Genomic DNA, 18,140 nt, shown 5'->3' on the forward strand with positions numbered 1-18,140 from the left:
AAACGACACTAAAAGTTTATCTGGACCTGAAATTTTAATCTATTTTAATTTTGGCTCAGCCAAACATCCGACTCTAACTATCAGTGCCGGTTCTAATTACAATCGGCACTGATAGTCTATATGGACCCGAAAATTCATTCTAATCTAATTTTGGCTTATCAAGTCTGGCTCAGATATTTTCTTTGGCTTTCCCTCTCGCGCAGTCTCTCGAACTCTCCTTTCTCTCTCGTTCCCCACCACCCCTCTCTCTCTCGATCTCTCCTCTCTCTTTCTCCCTCCCACCGCCGGCCCCTCCCCACCGGCCTCCTCCCCTCCCCATCTCCTTCTCCCTCCCACCGCTGATCCCTCCCCACTGGCCTCCTCCCCTCCCATCCAGCCCCTCTCCACCAGCCTCCTCCCCTCCCTATCTCCTTCTCCCTCCCATCGGCCTCCTCCCCTCACCATCTCCTTCTCCCTCCAACCGCCGGGCGGCAGAGGGGCCGGGGCGACGGTGATGGTCTCGGTAGGAGACCCAACGACTCGACGCACAATGACCATCGAGTTGCGTGGGACCAGCGCGCTGTCGTCCGTGTACTCCTCGCCGCTCTGCGCGTCAGAGAGCGCGACACTCTCCCTGGGCCCGCGGTTGCGCATTCGGCCGTGGGCATGGCATGTGGTCCCCATGATGAGCCGCTTCAGGTCGGCCGAGCGGGAGCGGTGGCCTAGAGGGAGCGGTGAATCCAGCGGGAGCGGTGGCCGAGAGGGAGTGGTGAATCCAATGGGAGCGGTGGCCGAGCGCGTGTGCTATGGCTATGCATGTGCGTGTGTTGTGGCTGTGCATGTGCTATGCTGTGACGATGGCCTTCGAGCCACTGTGTTTACATGTGTGCTTGATAGTGCCCGGCAGGAACGGCATCAGAGTCGGCTTAGAATTGAGCCGGCTTGGATGCCACTTCCGTCGTCGCCAATTCTCTTTTTTTTTATTCCCTGAAAATGGCAATAGTGCCAGGTGGGCAACCGGTACTGATAGTTGGAGACTATCAGTGCCGAGTAAGGAGTGCCAGTTAAAAAATCGGTACTAAAACCGTTTTTCAACCGGTACTGATATGCCTTTTATAGTAGTGATGTTGTCTATTGTATTTTCTATTCTATATACCTCTTAGTTTTTAGGATAGTCTCCTAGCTCATAGCTGACTGTGTCATTGTTTGTTATGGCCTAACGATCTCTCTGTACATGCATATATACCTCCTGTAGCTATCAATACAGTTCATGTTGCATCTCTCTCGTTCTCTCATTTTCTACATGGTATAAGCTTCTCTTCAATCCTAACTTTCCGCTGCCTCTCACCACCATGAGCTCCTCCTCCTTTGATGACAAATCTTCCTCTCTGCCGCCTCTTGCTTCTCAAGTGACCACTCAATCCCTGCCCTCCTCCAAAATCCAACTAATCAATATCAAAGCCCATGTTCCCATCATGCTTGATCTCCATGAATCCAATTATGGCCAATGGTGTCAGTTCTTCAACATGGTGTTCGGCAAGTTTGGGCTCGGCGATCATATTGCTGGCTCCACTGCCACAGTGACTCTGAATGGGTTCAAAACAATTTTGCAATTGTCTCCGAGTGGGTTCAAAATGATTTTGCAATTGTCTCTAGTGAGATCTTGCATATCATGCAGACCGACGAGGACATGGCATACTATCTCTAGCGCATTGTGCACTCGTTGTTCCGCGATAACAAGGAGGCTCGTTTCGTCTACGTCTCTACTGAATTTTGCAACCTCTATCAAGGGGACATGACGGTGCTCACCTACTGCACCAAAATGAAGAACCTCGCCAACACTCTTCATGATCTCGGTGCTCCAATTGACGATCGTGACCTGGTGCTCAATCTGCTACGAGGTTTCAACCCTCGGCTCATGGCATCATCCCGACCATTACCATGCACCCCCCTCTCCCATCTTTTTTGTAGGTGTGTTCCTCTCTGCTTCTCAAGGAGCACCATCTAGCATAGTCTAAACGGCTCATGCAGCAAGCCGCCCTACTGGTGTAGTCACCCGCACCAAACTCTGCATCGTTCGACATTCAGTCGCCTATGTACTTTGGCTTGGTCGCGCAGTCACCCTCTACGCCACCACCACCAGGCCCATCATCCTCGTCGACCACCAGCCGGCCATGAAAGCGCATCTAGGCCCCCTATGAGGGTTTTAGATAATTGATAATAAACGATCAATGGACTAATGAGTTTATTGAGGTTATGAATAGGTTTTAGTCTCATTGAAGTGTTAAAAGGCGTTGGTGTCCCTCAAAAAAAGAAGAAGTGGCATGTAGTCACTCAATAGATTTAAATTATTTTTATTTTTTGAAATTAAGTATAGGTGTGTCATACTATAAAGAGGGGTGCGTATAAACTGTCTTGAAGATGTCTTAGTGCTCAAGGTACCCATTTAGACAAAAGATGAGAGACACAAGTTACCCCACAAACATCGGGAAATTCTAAGCCTCTATTTGTACCTGGATGTTCTGGACTGACCCGGATACTCCAGGTTACAGGAGTCTTCGAATTTAGCTCTGAGCTGGGGTGCTCGGTGTGGTGTTGAAGTCCAACCCGGAGGTTCCTGGTTGACCCAAATACTCCAGGTTGCTAGAGTCTCCGGACTTAGCTCCGGCAAAGGGTGCTCGGTGTCGGTGTAAAGAATAGTGGGGTCCCGTCGCGGGTGGACCCACATTGGTAAGATATCAACAGGTACTGCATGCCACGTTTTGTCTGGAACTGTGGTTCTCCCGCATGACCGGTCAGCAACCGCGCGACCAGCCAGCGACCATGCAACTAGACTCTCCGACCGAGCTCTGCGACCAGTCCCCAGGTCACAGGAGCAAACCCCGTGACTAGTCTCCTCTGGTCGCAGGGCAGGTATGTATCCAAACAATCTAATCACAATAAATGTTTTTTTAGTTGAGTAGTTCCCTTCCCTAGGTCCCCTTTCCTGTCATCCACGGCGTGGTCGGTGCAGAGCGGCCGTGACCCATCTCGTAGCATTAATCATTACGGGATGACCTGACAGGTGTGGCAGGAGTTCTTTTGCAGGTGCGCAGGTGGCGCGTGGGGACAGGACAGTCTGAGCGACCGGGATGACACAGGTGGTGGAGTGATGGGACAGGCTCTATGGCACCGTAGAGCAAATAGGCCTAGGTAGAAAGCTCTAGCTAGGCCTGGGTCTATGTCCTTGACTCACGTGTAAGTCCTCTCTCTCTCTCTCTAATATATAAAGGGAGTAGTAACAGGCTCCCTAGGAGAGGGGGATGGGAGAGAAAAAAGAGAGGACTAGAGGCGAAAGAGGCAGAGAAGAAGGTTTGGCAAGAACATCATCTGTAACTGGCTTAGATCACAAGAAAAAGAATACACAGGATGTAGGGCTATTACCCTGAGAGGGGCCTGAACCTGGATAAACCCCGGTGTCTTAAGTTGCACATACACAGCCAGATCCAACAGATGCATTTCGAACAAAGATCACGCACCCACTGTCCAACATACCCCAGAATCATTGTCAGGGATTACCCTTGACACTCGGTTAGAGTTAAATGTTTTATCTGGAGTATCTGGGTTGACCTGGATACTACGGGATCTGGTGTTTTGTCCGGACTCTCTGACTGGGGTTTCGGCCGAGGCTTTTGGTTTCGCGTTCAAGTGCCAACTCGGAGTCTCCGGGTTGATCCCGGATACTCCGAGTTAGTACAAAAGGTACTATAACAGTTAGTTTTTGGGGGCTGAGTTTAAATACACCCTCATCCCCTCATTCATTTGCTGCTGAACCAACTCGATACAAAAATATTCAAAGCCTCTTTAGAGTCCTTCTACTCCTCTAGTGCATTAAATCTTACAAGTATTTGAGAGTTGGGTTGGGAAAGTGAGATCGAGTGCTAGTGAGCACAAATTCATTATTTGAGCACTTGAGTTCATCATCAAGCCGTCGATTCGTGTTCATTACTCTTAGGCCTTTGAGCTCCTAGATTGTTAGGCATCACTTGGAGATCACCCAAGCTTGTGGATTGCCCCAGAAAGTCTGTGAAGGTCATCCTCACCTCCGTAAGGAAAGTGGAAAGTCGAGTAAACCCTGAGCTCGATCTTCATGATCGCTCGGTGAGGATAAGGGTTGAAAAAGACCCGGCTCTTTGTGAGCACCTCATCGAAGATATAGGATCGTTGGATTCGAACTTCGAGAAACAAATTAGTGTCTTCTTTTGCTTACTTTGTTGTTCTAGTTGATTTTGGGTGATTTTCCCCAATCTACATGATTGTGTGTTTCTAGCTGCAGGTGATATGTTGAAAAGCTTCCATACATCCTTAGGATCCTATGGTAACCCTAGATTCAACTAGACTTGCTTAGGTTTTTCATAATTTAGCTTTTCATGTTCCAGCCGGACTATCCGGATTGAGCCCAGAACCTTCGGACCCCAGAGTCTCCAGTTTGATCCGGAGTATTCGGATTCTGTAATCTGCTACAAAGTTTAATTTTTAGGAAACGCTTATTCACCGGAGAGAAGAACATGTTCTCTTCATTTGAAGAAAATGGAGGATAACATGAAAATATTGTATTCGGAGATGATGGAAAAAGAGAGGTAATTGGTCTAGTTAAAATTGCTATATCAAATGGTAATTCTATCTCAAAATATCTTTTTAGTTAAATCTTTTAGCTACAATTTTTGGTCTGTATCACAACTTTGTAAAATGGGATATAATTGTCTTTTTTACTAATGAGAATGTGATCTTCTCTAGAAGGGAAGACTCCTCAATAGGTTTCACCGGTTGCTTGAAGGGTAAGCTTTGTCTTGTTGATTTTTCAGTAGATGAAGTGAGTCCTAAGACTTGCTTGATTGCTAAGTCTAGCATGGGTTGGCTATAGCACCGCCGACTAGCCTATGTTGGCATGAAGAATTTGTCTAAACTTCTAAAGGAGGAACACATTCTTGGACTAACAAATATTTTCATTGAGAAAAATAGAATTTGTAGTGCATGTCAAGTGGGCAATCAAGTTGGAGCTCCTCACCCTGCCACGACCACAAGGCCATTGAAGCTTCTTCACATGAATTTATTTGGACCAATCGCCTATATAAGTATTGGCGGTAATAAATATAGTTTGGTTATTCTTGATGATTATTCACGTTTCATTTGGGTATTCTTTTTGCATGATAAGAGTGAAACACAAGCCATATTCAAGAAATTTTTTAGAAGAGCTCAAAATAAATTTGATGTGAAGATCAAAAGGTTAAGAAGCGATAACGGAAGCGAATTCAAGAATACACAAGTTGAAGAATTTCTTGATAAAGAAGGGATCAAGCAGGAGTTCTTGGCACCCTACTCCCCAAAAAAAATGGGGTTGTCGAAAGTAAGAATATGACTCTCATAGAGTCGGCAAGGACCATGCTTGATGAGTACAAGATTTCAGATTAATTTTTGGCAGAGACCATCAACACCGGTTATATCTTCACAAGATCTTCAAGAAGATCGCTTATGAACTTCTAATCGGCAACAAGCCTATGTTTCATACTTTAGGGTTTTTGGTAGTAAATATTATATTCTAAATAAGAAGGCAAAAAGTTCTATGTTTGCTCTTAAAGTAAATGAAGGTTTGTTGCTTGGTTATAGATCAAATATCTACGCCTACCGTGTTTCCAATAAAACCACCGGTTGTGTTAAAATCGCACGTGATGTGATATTTGATGAATCTAATGCTCCTAAGTGGAGCAAGTTGATACTAATATTTTAGGTGATGAAGAAATTCCAAGTGAGGTAATACAAAGGATGGAAATTTGTGAAATTAAGCCTCAAGAGCCCCAAGAGCTAGAAGTGACCAATAATGATCAAGTTCATCAATCTTCATCAACTCAAGTGGAGACACCGACATCAACTCAAGATCAGGCTCATGATGACTCCAGCAAATTCCTTGATGATGATGAAGTGGAAGACATTCAACCATAATCCCAAGTGCCACATCTAAGAGTTCATCAAAGTATTTAAAGAGATCACCCGGTTGACAATATTCTTGGTGATATACAAAAGGCGGTAACCACTCATTCTAGAATTACAAATTTTTGTGAATATTACTCTTTTGTTTCCTCTTTGGAATCTTTGAAGGTAGAAGATGCACTTGGTGATCCGAATTGGGTGGTATCCATGCAGGAAGAGCTCAACAACTTCAAGAGGAATAAAGTTCGGTCATTGGTGAAGAGACCCAATCAAATTGTGATTAGCACCAAATAGGTCTTCCGGAACAAATAAGATGAAAACAGGATCGTGACGAGAAGCAAGGCAAGGTTAGAAGGTTTGGACTTCACGCAAATAGAAGGTTTGGACTTCGGTGAGACTTATGCTTTCGTAGCTAGGCTTGAATCAATTCGTATATTACTTTATGCTACTCACCATAATTTCAAGCTATATCAAATAGGAGTGAAGAGCACATTTATTAATGGATCAATCTCCGAATTAGTATTTGTAGAGCAACCATCTAGATTTGAAGATCTCAAGTATCCTCATTGTGCGAGCAAACTCCATAAGACGCTCTATGAGCTTAAGCAAGCACCTAAAGCATGGTATAAATATCTTAGGGATTTTCTTATTAAGAAGGGCTTTGAAATAGGCAAAACTGATTCTACTCTTTTCATTAAAAATGTTGATAATGATTTATAGTTTCATAGTCTTATCCACCATCGAAGCCGAGTATGTTGCCGCGGGCGCTTGTTATGCTCAACTACTTTGGATGAGGCAAACCTTGAGAGACTATGGCTACAACATGACCAAAATCCCACTTTTGTGTGACAATGAGAGTGCCATAAAAATAGCTAACAATCATGTGCAATACTCTAAAACTAAATATATAGACATTCGACACTATTTCTTGAGAGATCACTCAACCAAAGGGGATATCGATATTCGTCAGGTGAGAACCAAAAAACACTAGCCGACATCCTCACCAAGCTACTAGATGAGCAAAGGTTTTACGAGTTGAGAAGTGAGCTAAATATCCTAGATTCTCGCAACGTGGCTTGATATGTTGCATACAGTTGATTGTTCTATAGTTTTAGCTTTGGTAGCTAGAAGTTTACGAAAATCTCTTTTGAGTACTATTTTTAAAAGATTTGATTCTTTGATCTTATGATCATATTTTGCTACTTGTCATCATATTTAGGTATTGATGTTTGTTGACTCATCACAAGTGGTAAAGATATTTTATATGTCCAACTATCCTATCTCTTAAAGACCCACGTCAAATCTCATCTCTAAAATCAAGTTCTGCCATATTCCAGAACTCGAAAGGTTCGACCTAACCCGGAGTATCTGGATTCTGGAAGTCCTCACGTTCCTGTCTTTATCTGTCGAGTTGACAGAACCCGGAGTCTTCGGGTTCACCCGGAGTATCCGGATTCTGTCACTTAACCCGGAGGTTCCGAGTTCCCCTCCGGGTGACCCCTCTTGGTTTGGATTTAAATCCCAACCTAGAGTTTTTGGGTCCACTGGATACTCTGGGTTATCCAGTCTTTAACACCAACCCAAGAAGTTACCTCTTTGTTCTAACCATCCTACCCTCTTTCATCCCCCCACCATGGTGACCTTCCCTCCGGCGATCTAGGGCTTTCACCCTGGGTTTTCCAAGTTCTTCACCTTTTGAACTCATCTCTTGGTCAAATTCTCTGGCCCTCCCTCTGGATTGACTTTGGGATCAATGGTTGGACCTAAAGGTAACCCTGAAGACCATTTCTTCCTGATCTTTCAATGCTTATCTCTAGAGTCGATTTCGTTTGGTAAAGGTGCTCTATATCCTTCCTGGAATCATATATTTCAACGGTTTGCAACAGCCTTGGAAAAATCCCTCAAATCCTAGAGATTTGCCTCGGAGTCAGGCAACCCGGAGTGTCTGGGTTGACCCTGATACTCCGGGTTGTCCAGTTCTTGTTCATCTAATTTTTGTTCCTCAAATCAATTCTTGTGAAATCTTTTTTGTATCTTAAGAATATCTATCTCAGGAAAGATCAAGATGGGACGTGACAAGTTTGACTCTCAAACCTATCAAAGGGGAACAAAAGCTAAGTTTGATCCACAAGCTCAAAGCAACATTCTTCCGTAGCAAGCTGAGTCTAGAGGCTGTGACAGTGGCAATGGCAGCGGTGGTGGCCAAGGTCGTGTCCGTAAAGTTGTTCGGAAAGTGCAGGTCTCTTCAGGTGGCATCCACATTGATGAGGCGGCTCAAACAGTTAATGTGCTTCGTGATGGTGCTTTGCCACCAAGGGGAGGAAGGGGTGCAACAAGGACAGGAAGAGGCAAAGGCGAAGCAATTGCATCTGGCTCAAGGGCACAAGATGAGGAAATAGAAGAGGATGTGGATGAATAGGAAAAAAGTCATGTCTTGGGACCATTAAAGTTTCACAGACCCTACAGGACAAGCACTTTATCTCAAATGCCCAGAAGAATGACAGATTACATGAAAAGGTCTGGCAGGGCCAAAAAGAAAAGACATGAAGATCTCTTTGAATATGAGAAGGGTATGACAGAGCATCGCTTTTGGAATGACTTTCAAGAAGATTTCTATGAAAGCATGATTCTCAAGAAGAAGAAGTCGATTACTCATATGCAATGAATTGAGTGGGACTATATGGCAAACAAGGATGATCCTACCTTCAATGTGGTCATAGCAGCTTGTGAGGACAAATGAGTCAAAAGAATCATGAGTTTGAAGTATGATTGGAGTTTTGAGGTCATAGCCCAATTTTATGCCACACTCCACTATGATCATGAGGAGAACCAAACAATGCATTAGATGATAGAAGAAGAAAGATATCAGATCAAGTATAGAAATTTTGGTCGCTTGTTTGGATTTGATGTTCGTGACACTAGCAATACCAAAATCCATATTGAGCAACAAATCTTTGCGGAAGAAATGGATTTCATGTATGAGAATCAAGGTGAAGTGACTTTTGGTATAATCAAAGGCATGAGGCCTTTCCACAAATACCTCAATTTCTTGTTCTGTGTTACTTTAACTCTTAAAAGTGGCGATGCCACTACTCTCCAAGGTATAACAAGGAACCTGCTTGGTAGGATGTCCAATGAGAGTGATCCTTTTAGTGTGGTGAATTTTCTTTAGGAAGAAATACATACTACTTCCCACACACCTAGCAGAAGTTGTGCCTATGCTCCGTATATTATGTTCATGATCGATAAAGTCACAAAGAAAAATTTCTTCAAGAAAGTAAAGCACGAGCCTTATAGGGTAAGGTTGGTAGGCTCAAAATCAACTTCATCTATGCCACCTTCTCCTCCAAGGTCAACTCCTAGCACAGCACAAAGGGCAGCACCGAGGCATGCATCGTCCTCTCATAGCTCACCATCCTTTATCAAGAGCGCCCTCAAGGCTATTTTCAATGTTTGCACCCACAATGTTGTGAAGATAAAGGAACAAAAAGACAAGAAAAATTTGAGATTAAGGAGAGACAAAAGGCAATTTATGCTAATTTAAGGATTGAGCCTCATTGCTCTTTGGTTGCCTTCGAAGAAGAAGTGAGCAAACCAGAAGTTTTTGAGAACCCATAGGCTCGGTATGATAAGGCCCAGGCTACTGCAAGGGGTGCTGAAACTTCTCCTGCTCAAGAGGTTGATGAGTAAGAGACCGAGGAAGAGGACTTGGGTGGTGCCGAGGAAAGTTCTCTTGATGATGATGGTAGCGGCAATGGAAATGGCGATGGAGACGAGGATTATGAAGAGGGCAGCGAATAGATCTTTATCTTTGCTTCTCTTTCCTTTTTAGTGCTTGATGCCAAAGGGGGAGAGAATGTCCTTATCTTTCTGTTGTCCGTCCTCTGTCTGAAATCGGAGTCTTCGGGTTCACCCAGAGTATCCAGGTTCTGGGTGGTGTCCTATCTTATTCTTTTAGTTCAAACTCTTTATCTTTTGATTGTCGGACATGTAAGATCTATTATAATGTGTGATGAACTATGTGCGGTGTGCTAGTTGTCGAATTTAAATATGTAAGAACTTAAGTTGTTAGTGTGATACCCTTATAACATTCTATAGTGTAATGTTTGTTTCTCCCTTTCTTTTGTGATATACCATGCCATATACATCATGATGCTATTTGTTCACTCACACTCTTTGCACCCCTGCGAATGCTAAGATATAGGGGGAGCTCTTGTAATTTTTTTTTAAATATGTGCATTTGATATCAAAATAAATTTTAGTCAATACACACATTTAGGGGAAGCTCACCACATATCTTAGGATTCAAAAATCTTTACTTCAAATATCTTTTGTAAGCTTTAATCGTGTTATCATCATTCACCAAAAAGGGAAGATTGAAAGTGCATCTAGGCCCCCTATATGGGTTTTGGATAACTGATGACAAACCATTAAGGGACTCATGAGTTTATTGAGGTTATGAACATGTTTTAGTCCCATTGTAGTGTTAAAAGGTGTTGGAGTCCCTAAAAAAAAAGAGAAGCGGCATGTAGTCACTCAATAGATTTAAATTATTTTTATTTTTTAAAATTAAGTATAGGTGTGTCGTACTATAAAGAGGGATGCGTATAAACTGTCTTAAAGATGCCTCAGTGCTCAAGGTACCTATTTAGACCAAAGATGAGAGACACAAGTTACCCTACAAACACCAGGAAATTATAAGCCTCTATCTATACTCGGATGTTCCGGACTGACCCAGATACTCCGGGTTGCCAGAGTCTCTGAGTTTAGCTCAGGGCTGTGGTGTTCTATTTGGTGTTGAAGTCCAATCCGAAGGTTTCGGGTTGACCTAGATACTCTAGGTTGCCAGAGTCTCTGGACTTAGCTCCGGCAAAGCGTGCACGGTTAGAGTTAAAATGTTTTATCCAGAGTCTTCGGGTTGATCCTGGATACTCCGAGTCAGTACAAAAGGTACTGTAATGGCTAATTTTAGGAGTTGGGTTTAAATACCCCCACACCCCCACCTTTATTTGCTGCTGAACTAACTCGAGACAAAAGCATTCAAAGCCTATTTAGAGCTCTTCCACTCCTCTAGTGCATTAAATCTTGCAAGGATTTGAGAGTTGGGTTAGGAAAGTGAGATCGAGTGCTAGTGAGCATAAATTCATCATTTGAGCACTTGAGTTCATCATCAAGCCATCGCTTCATGTTCATTACTCTTGGATCTCTAAGCTCCTAAACGGTTAGGCGTCACCTGAAGAGCACTTAAGCTTGTGGAGTGCCTTGGGAAGTTTGTGAAGAACATCCTCGCCTCCAAAAGGAAAGAGAAAAGTCGAGTAAGCTCCGAACTCGATCTTTGTATTCGTTCGATGAGGATAAGGGTTAAAAGAGACGTAGCTCTTTGTGAGCATCTCAAAAGAGATGTAGGATTGTTGGATCCAAACTTTGGGAAAAAAATTCGTGTCTTCTTTTGCTTGCTTTGTTGTTCTACCTGATTTTGGGTGATTTGCCCCGATCTACGTAATTGTATGTTTCTAGCTGCAGGTGATCTGTTGAAAAGCTTCCATACACCCTTAGGATCATGTGGTAACCCTATATTCAACTAGACTTGCTTAGGTTTTTCATAATTTATCTTTTCCTGTTCCAGTTGGACTATCCGGGTTGAGCCCGAAACCTCTGGACCCCGAAGTCTCCGGTTTGACTTGGAGTATTTAAATTCTGTAATCCGTTGCAAAGTTTAATTTTCAGGAAACGCCTATTCACCTCCCTCTAGGTGACATCACGTACATTCAAGCCATCCAACTACAGCACCAAAAAGAATAAAAACAAGAAGGGGCTCGGCGGCACCAACTCCACCAACATCCATCCTGCCCCCTCTATCAACCAAGCTGCTATCAACGCCTTGGCTGGGCTATTGCATGCTTGGCCAATGCAGTGACCGCCACCACCCTCTGCCACGTGTGCTCTCGGGCCGCGCTCTAGTGCACCACCACACCAAGCCTACCACACCACTCCGCACCAGTAGCATGTTCCTCCACCAACAACTCCGTTGTCACCTTCTTGGGATCAGTCTTCCCTCATTCAGTCATCGAACAACATGGTCGTCACTCCACCCTCGACACACCACGACAACTAGTACCTCAAAACATGTGCCTCTTCGCACATGTCATCCACCAGTGGTAATCTATCCTCCCTCGCTCCCTCTCCACCTTCTCGTAGCATTGTTATCGGCAATGGATCTTCCATTCATGTTTATCATGTTGGCCATACTACAATTCCTACTGCCTCTCATCATCTCCATATATCCGATGTTCTAGTTTCTCCTTGCCTTGTTAAAAACATACTCTCTGTTCACACTCTCACGCGTGACAACTCTGTTTCCGTGGAGTTTGATCCTCATGGCTTCTATATTAAGGATATGCGAACCAAGGAGGTGATCCTTAGGTGTGAAAGTGATGAAGATCTTTACCTCTTCCTATGTTCTTCTTCAGCGGCACATGCGTTCATCACCGTCTCCAGCGACACATGGCACCAGCGACTCGGTCACCTTGGTCATGCTTCATTTGATCACCTTTTGCGCACTTTTTAGTTTCAATGTAATAAATAAGCTCCACATACTTGCCATGCATGTCGCATCAGCAAGCATGTTTTGCTTTCCATTTCAACCTATGCATGCTGATGTTTGGACATCGGCAATAACTAGTGTCACTGGTTATCAATATTATCTCGCATTGCTTGATGATTATACTCACATTGTGTGGACCTTTCCCCTCCAGCATTAATCTAAAGTCGCCTCGGTGCTGATTTCATTTCATACCTACGTTCAGACTCAACACTCCCGTACTATCCGCTATTTTCAGTCTGACAACGAACAAGAATTCGACAGTATGGCTCTGCACACCTTCCTCTCTCAGCACGGTATTTTGTTCCACCTTTCACGCCCCTATACAAGCCAGCAAAATGGGAAGACCGAACGAGTGCTCTACACTCTGAATGATTCCATGCGAACCATGCTCCTCCAACCCTCTTTGCCATACACCTTTTGGGCCAATGCAATGCAGACTGCATGCTGCCTGCTCAACTGGCGTCCATGTCGACCCAAGAAGCTCACCACTCCATATGAGATCCTCAATGGTTCGGCACTGGACTACAATCACCTGCATTTTTTTAGCTATTTGTGCTTCCCAAATTTGGTTACCATCTCTGCTCACAAGCTTGCACCGCGGTCTGCAGCATGCATCTTCCTTGGCTACCTGCTTGATCATAGGGGCTATAAATGTTATGACTTCTCCACCAAACAGGTAATCATCTTCTGGCACATTTTCTTTGATGATGTTTGCTTTCCTTTTGCTTCACAGCTATCACGATAGGAGCCTCTACATCTTCCGTCAGTTCAGCACCCATGCGACATGCTCAACAGCGTCTTGCGCGCACCAACTGCATCATGTATGCTCGACTCTAGCACCACACCACCTGTAGTGCCAACGACCATGAATCCACCTCATGTTCCCTCTCCAACGGCTCCACAATCAGCGTCCACCATTTTAGCTTCCTCTCCAACAACTTCCACTACTACTCGTGTTCCAGCCGCACTGCCAGCCATCTCTGTTCTGCCCTCACCAACTCACCTGATGATCATGCGAAGGCGTGCTAGCATTCACAAACCCAATCCATGATATGCCAACATAGCCAGCACCACTGACATCTCACCTTTGCCCATTTCTATTCGTGCAACCCTCCGTGATCCAAACTGGCGTAACACTATGCAGAAGGAGTTCGATGCTCTGGTCGCCAACCAAAGTTGGCAACTTGTGCCCCAATCGCGCAATAGCCATATTGTCATTGGAAACTGGGTGTTCTAGCATAAGTACTGCTCTGATGGCACATTGGAGCGCTACATGGCCATGTGGGTCATCCGTGGCTTCACACAACACCCCAGCGTGAATTTTTCACAGACATTCAGTCCGATGGTCAAATCAGGCACCATCCGAACTGTGCTGACATTGGCTTCATCTCAGCGTTAGCTTGTTCATCAACTTGACATCACCAATGTATTCCTTCATGGTGTTCTCAACGAGCATGTGTGCTTACTGTCCAAGTCCCTCTACGGATTGAAGCAGGCACCAAAGGCCTGGTTTACTTGGTTTGCATCAGTGGCTGCTCAAACCGATTTCAGTCAGTCTTGATCCGATGCATCCCTGTTCATACAACGACGAGGTGCTTCCATGGCGCTGCTTCTTCTGTATGTGGACGACATACTGCTCACCTCCTCGACAACAAGCCTACTACATGACACCATTGCACAGCTTCAACAAGCCTTTGCTTTGAAAGACCTTGGTCCCGTGCACCACTTCCTTGGCATTCATGTCACACGGATACCTCACGGCTTCTTCCTGTCACAATGGAGTTATGTCAAGGACCTTTTGCAGCACACTGGCATGTTTCACTACAACCCTGTGTTGACACCGGTTGATAGAAAGCCGAAGCTCTCTGCAACCACAGGTTTGCCTGTCGCTGATCCATCTGAATATCATAGCCTCGTCGGCGCACTACAATATCTCACCATGACGTGACCGGATCTTACCTACGCCGTTCAACAGGCATGTTTACACATGCACGATCCATGCGACAGTCATCTTGCGCTGATCAAAAGGATTCTGCGCTATGTGCATGGAACGACGTCGTTCGGCTTGCAACTTTGTTCCTCACTATCAACAGAGATCTGCGCCTACTCTGAGGCCAATTGGCTTGGGTGCCCAGACACTCGAAGATCGACATCCAAGTACTGTGTCTACCTAGGTGATTCTCTAATCTCTTGGTCATCCAAAAGGCAACCTACGGTGTCTTGTTCAGGTGCAGAAGCTGAAAACCGAGTCGTCGCAAACACCGTAGCAGAGTGTTGTTGGCTGTGATAATTGTTGACTGAGCTGGGTTGTCCTATGAATAAAGCTTCAGTCATCTATTGTGACAACATATCTACGGCCTATATGACAGAAACCCGGTTCATCATAAGCGTACCAAGCATATAGAGTTGGACATACATTTCCTCTGGGAACGTGTTGCTTTGGGAGATTTCAAGGTTCTGCATGTACCAACCGATAGCCAGTTCGCTGATATTATGACAAAAGGATTATGACCAGAGCAATACAAGACATTTCGATCCAGTCCGTCTGTCGCCGAACACAACGACAATCACACTATGGCGGGGTGTTAGCATGACGTTGTCCATTGTATTTTCTGTTGTATACGTCCTAGTCTTTAGGATAGTCTCCTCGCTCTTAGATGACTCTGTCATCGTTTGTTATGGTCTAACGATCTCTTTGTACATGCATATATACCTGATGCACCAATCAATACAATTAGGGTGTGTTTGGTTGCCCGAACGTCCTCAGTCTGGCTCGTATGGCTCATGCAGGTTGAGTTGAGACAGGCTGAGGAGATGCAGTAGGGTCTGTTTAGTTGGCTGCATGTGTTCAGTCTGGCTGAGAAGAGATTGTATTTGGTTACCCGCACGAGTATACGTTACATTAGATTGAAATAAAAAACAAGTATTAATATGATGTTTATTTAACATAAATACACTCTATAATAATTAATTTATCATATTAAACTTTAATCTAATTTAAAAATATTAATATGAGCTAATATTCACTAATTATTCGTCATTAGTGCTAATCTGCTGCATCCCGCCGGCCAGGCCCGGGAGAAACGGCCGAATCCGGCGTTTCCCGCCGGCCTGGCTGGGCGGATGCATTTGCACCAGCGGGTGCAGCTTTTCCCACCGGTGCAGCCATCCAAACGTCAGTCTCTCTCCGTCTGGCTGCACGCGCGCGTCCTGCATGAGTGGAGCAGCCAAACCAAACACGCCCTTAAGGTTGCATCTCTCTTGTTCTCTCATTCTCTACACTAGTTTAGAGCCAACCCTCTCTTGCTCGCGTCTCCTGGCATCCAACCACCGCTAGCCTAAGCTAAGCCGGATTTGAAGGCTACGATAATTGAGGTTGTTGTTCCCGACCTCGGCTCCAGGAGGCGATATCTAGAGGTGACGAGCTCAATGGGATCTCCTGACCTCTTTGTGGCGTCGTCTTCACAAAGGTTGTGCCATCGTGGCTTCCTCTCAGTGGTGGGAGCGGCAACGACACGAGAGGAGAAGAAACAGTGGTGGGAACGGCAACGAAACGAGAGGAAGAGGAAGAGGAAGAGGAGGGTGGTTTAGGAGGAAAGATAATACTTGAGTTTTTTTTATTCATTTAGATCAGATTTTATATATGGGGTCAGTTCCATATTTTTTTATGGGACCGTGTATTGTAAAGTATGGATGATATTATTTATCAGGTGTCTGATTTTTTTTAGTGATAAATATCAACCATTGAATGAAGATTGGATGTTCGTACCTCTTTCTTCCTCTTTCGATCGCCGGTTCATCCTCCTGACGGTACTTTCTCCTCCCACCTGCCCTTTCCGCCCCAGCTGCAGTGCTCCCCCACCCTACCTGTCTCTGACCGTCTCTAGTGGCTCTCCCGTCGCTAGATCCACGCCCACCGCCACGCTCCCCCGCCCACCACTCGCCTATCGCACTCATCATTGGCGCTGCCATCGTTGCCTCGTCGCACCGCCAAGCTGCCACCCATCACGCGAGCTGAAAGGTCCCGAATTCGAGTGCCACGAACCCCACGGGCATGTATTTCATGTGAAAAATCACGTCACGTGTGACGGCTCGACCGTGGGGGTGCTGGTCGGGCAAATTTTTTTGATTTTTTTAAAAAAATATTGATTTAGAGACCGACTATCAGAGACAGTCTACTTAAGAAATAGACTGTGAAAACTTATTATCTTAGACGGTTTTTTAAACGAATCGCTTGTGAAATTATTACAGGAAGGTTTTTAAGTAAACCACCTATGATAATAAATTTTTACAAACAGACTTTTTTATATTTATAAAAATTATTTATTTTTATAGAACTTCGACCAAAGCTAAACACTAAAAAAATAAGTTACATTGAAAACTGTTTCTGGTAGTCGCATCCGAGAGCCTCGAATCGAGCCATGCAACCGTCCATCTGGTCAACAATCTCGAGGTCGAATACCTCGCGACCATCAGGCATTGCACCAGTGGTGCTTCCCGACACCATCGTGCAGACGAGAAGGCAGGAGGAGGTGACACCTGACGAGAAGCAAACAGACCTCGACATGGCCTGGTAAAACCTGGCCGGTCTCTGTCTCTCTCTCTCCTTGCTTGTTGGGCAGTTGAGCACTGGCCGACTAGGCGTTGGTGTAGGCGAAACTGGCTGTTTCGCGCAGACGCCCATCCATCGTCCACCTCGTAGGACGCGCAAGCTGCAAAAGGCAGGCGCATGAGGCGACCGAGGCACCTGCCACATGTCGCAAGCGTGGCGTCAGCACGTACGCACGCCCCGCGTAAAACTGTTCGAAATGAGAGAGATAACCTACATCTTTACGGTGTAAAACACAATTAATTCATATGTCGTCTGTTCCTCTATTTTTCTTCTATCTAATTAAAAATTCAAAAATTTAAATAATTTATCTTGTTATCTACCATCTCCGTCTAATTACCGACTTTTAATATTAAACTCATTTTACTAATAAAAATAAAAAATAAATTATCGGATAATATCTTTCTCGATTTTAGAATACCATCTGAAATCAAACTATCCCGATATGTTTATTTAACGATGCTTTTATAGCACATTGACATCTTTGTACTTTAAGTTTACGTTCGATGATACCGTGTCCAATAGTAATATTCTCGTTGCAACATATGGATACTTAAGTAATATGATTTAATTCTAGTATTGATTCAATAAGCGGGGATAGCTCAGTTGGGAGAGCGTCAGACTGAAGATCTGAAGGTCGCGTGTTCGATCCACGCTCACAGCATTATTTCTTTTCTTTTTCAATTGATTACTCTGATTTTTTTTTCTTCCTCACTCTTTTGACACTAGTGAAAATTTCTTTAGCATCGTCTGGTTGCTCAATGAAGCATGCACTCTACAAACATTCGCAGGAACCCTGCCGCCCTCTCATCATCTGCATTCTGCAAGCCCACGGTTCGATGCTGGACGCCCTCCTATTCTTTCATCTCCACGTCTCACCTCACCCCGACAGATGCTGAGATGCACATAAAAGAAGGAACACGAGTCCACTTCATCTCCGACGAGCTGCTTGCTGCCATTGTTGCAGTCGAAGGCTTTGCA

General features: G+C 44.6%; 1 protein-coding gene and 1 non-coding gene across 2 annotated transcripts; both read left to right on the forward strand.

Moving 5' to 3' along the window:
• Positions 1-14,150: 14,150 nt before the first annotated feature.
• On the forward strand, positions 14,151-14,498 carry LOC133891280 (uncharacterized mitochondrial protein AtMg00810-like). The gene has a single exon (XM_062331989.1). It carries the CDS (start codon positions 14,151-14,153, stop codon positions 14,496-14,498), a length of 348 nt encoding a protein of 115 aa, XP_062187973.1.
• Positions 14,499-17,750: 3,252 nt separating this feature from the next.
• On the forward strand, positions 17,751-17,823 carry TRNAF-GAA (transfer RNA phenylalanine (anticodon GAA)). Its single transcript has one exon. It is a non-coding gene; the product is annotated as a tRNA-Phe (tRNA).
• Positions 17,824-18,140: the final 317 nt, after the last annotated feature.

This window comes from Phragmites australis, chromosome 14 (assembly GCF_958298935.1).
Source record: "Phragmites australis chromosome 14, lpPhrAust1.1, whole genome shotgun sequence".
Classification (NCBI taxonomy): domain Eukaryota; kingdom Viridiplantae; phylum Streptophyta; class Magnoliopsida; order Poales; family Poaceae; genus Phragmites; species Phragmites australis.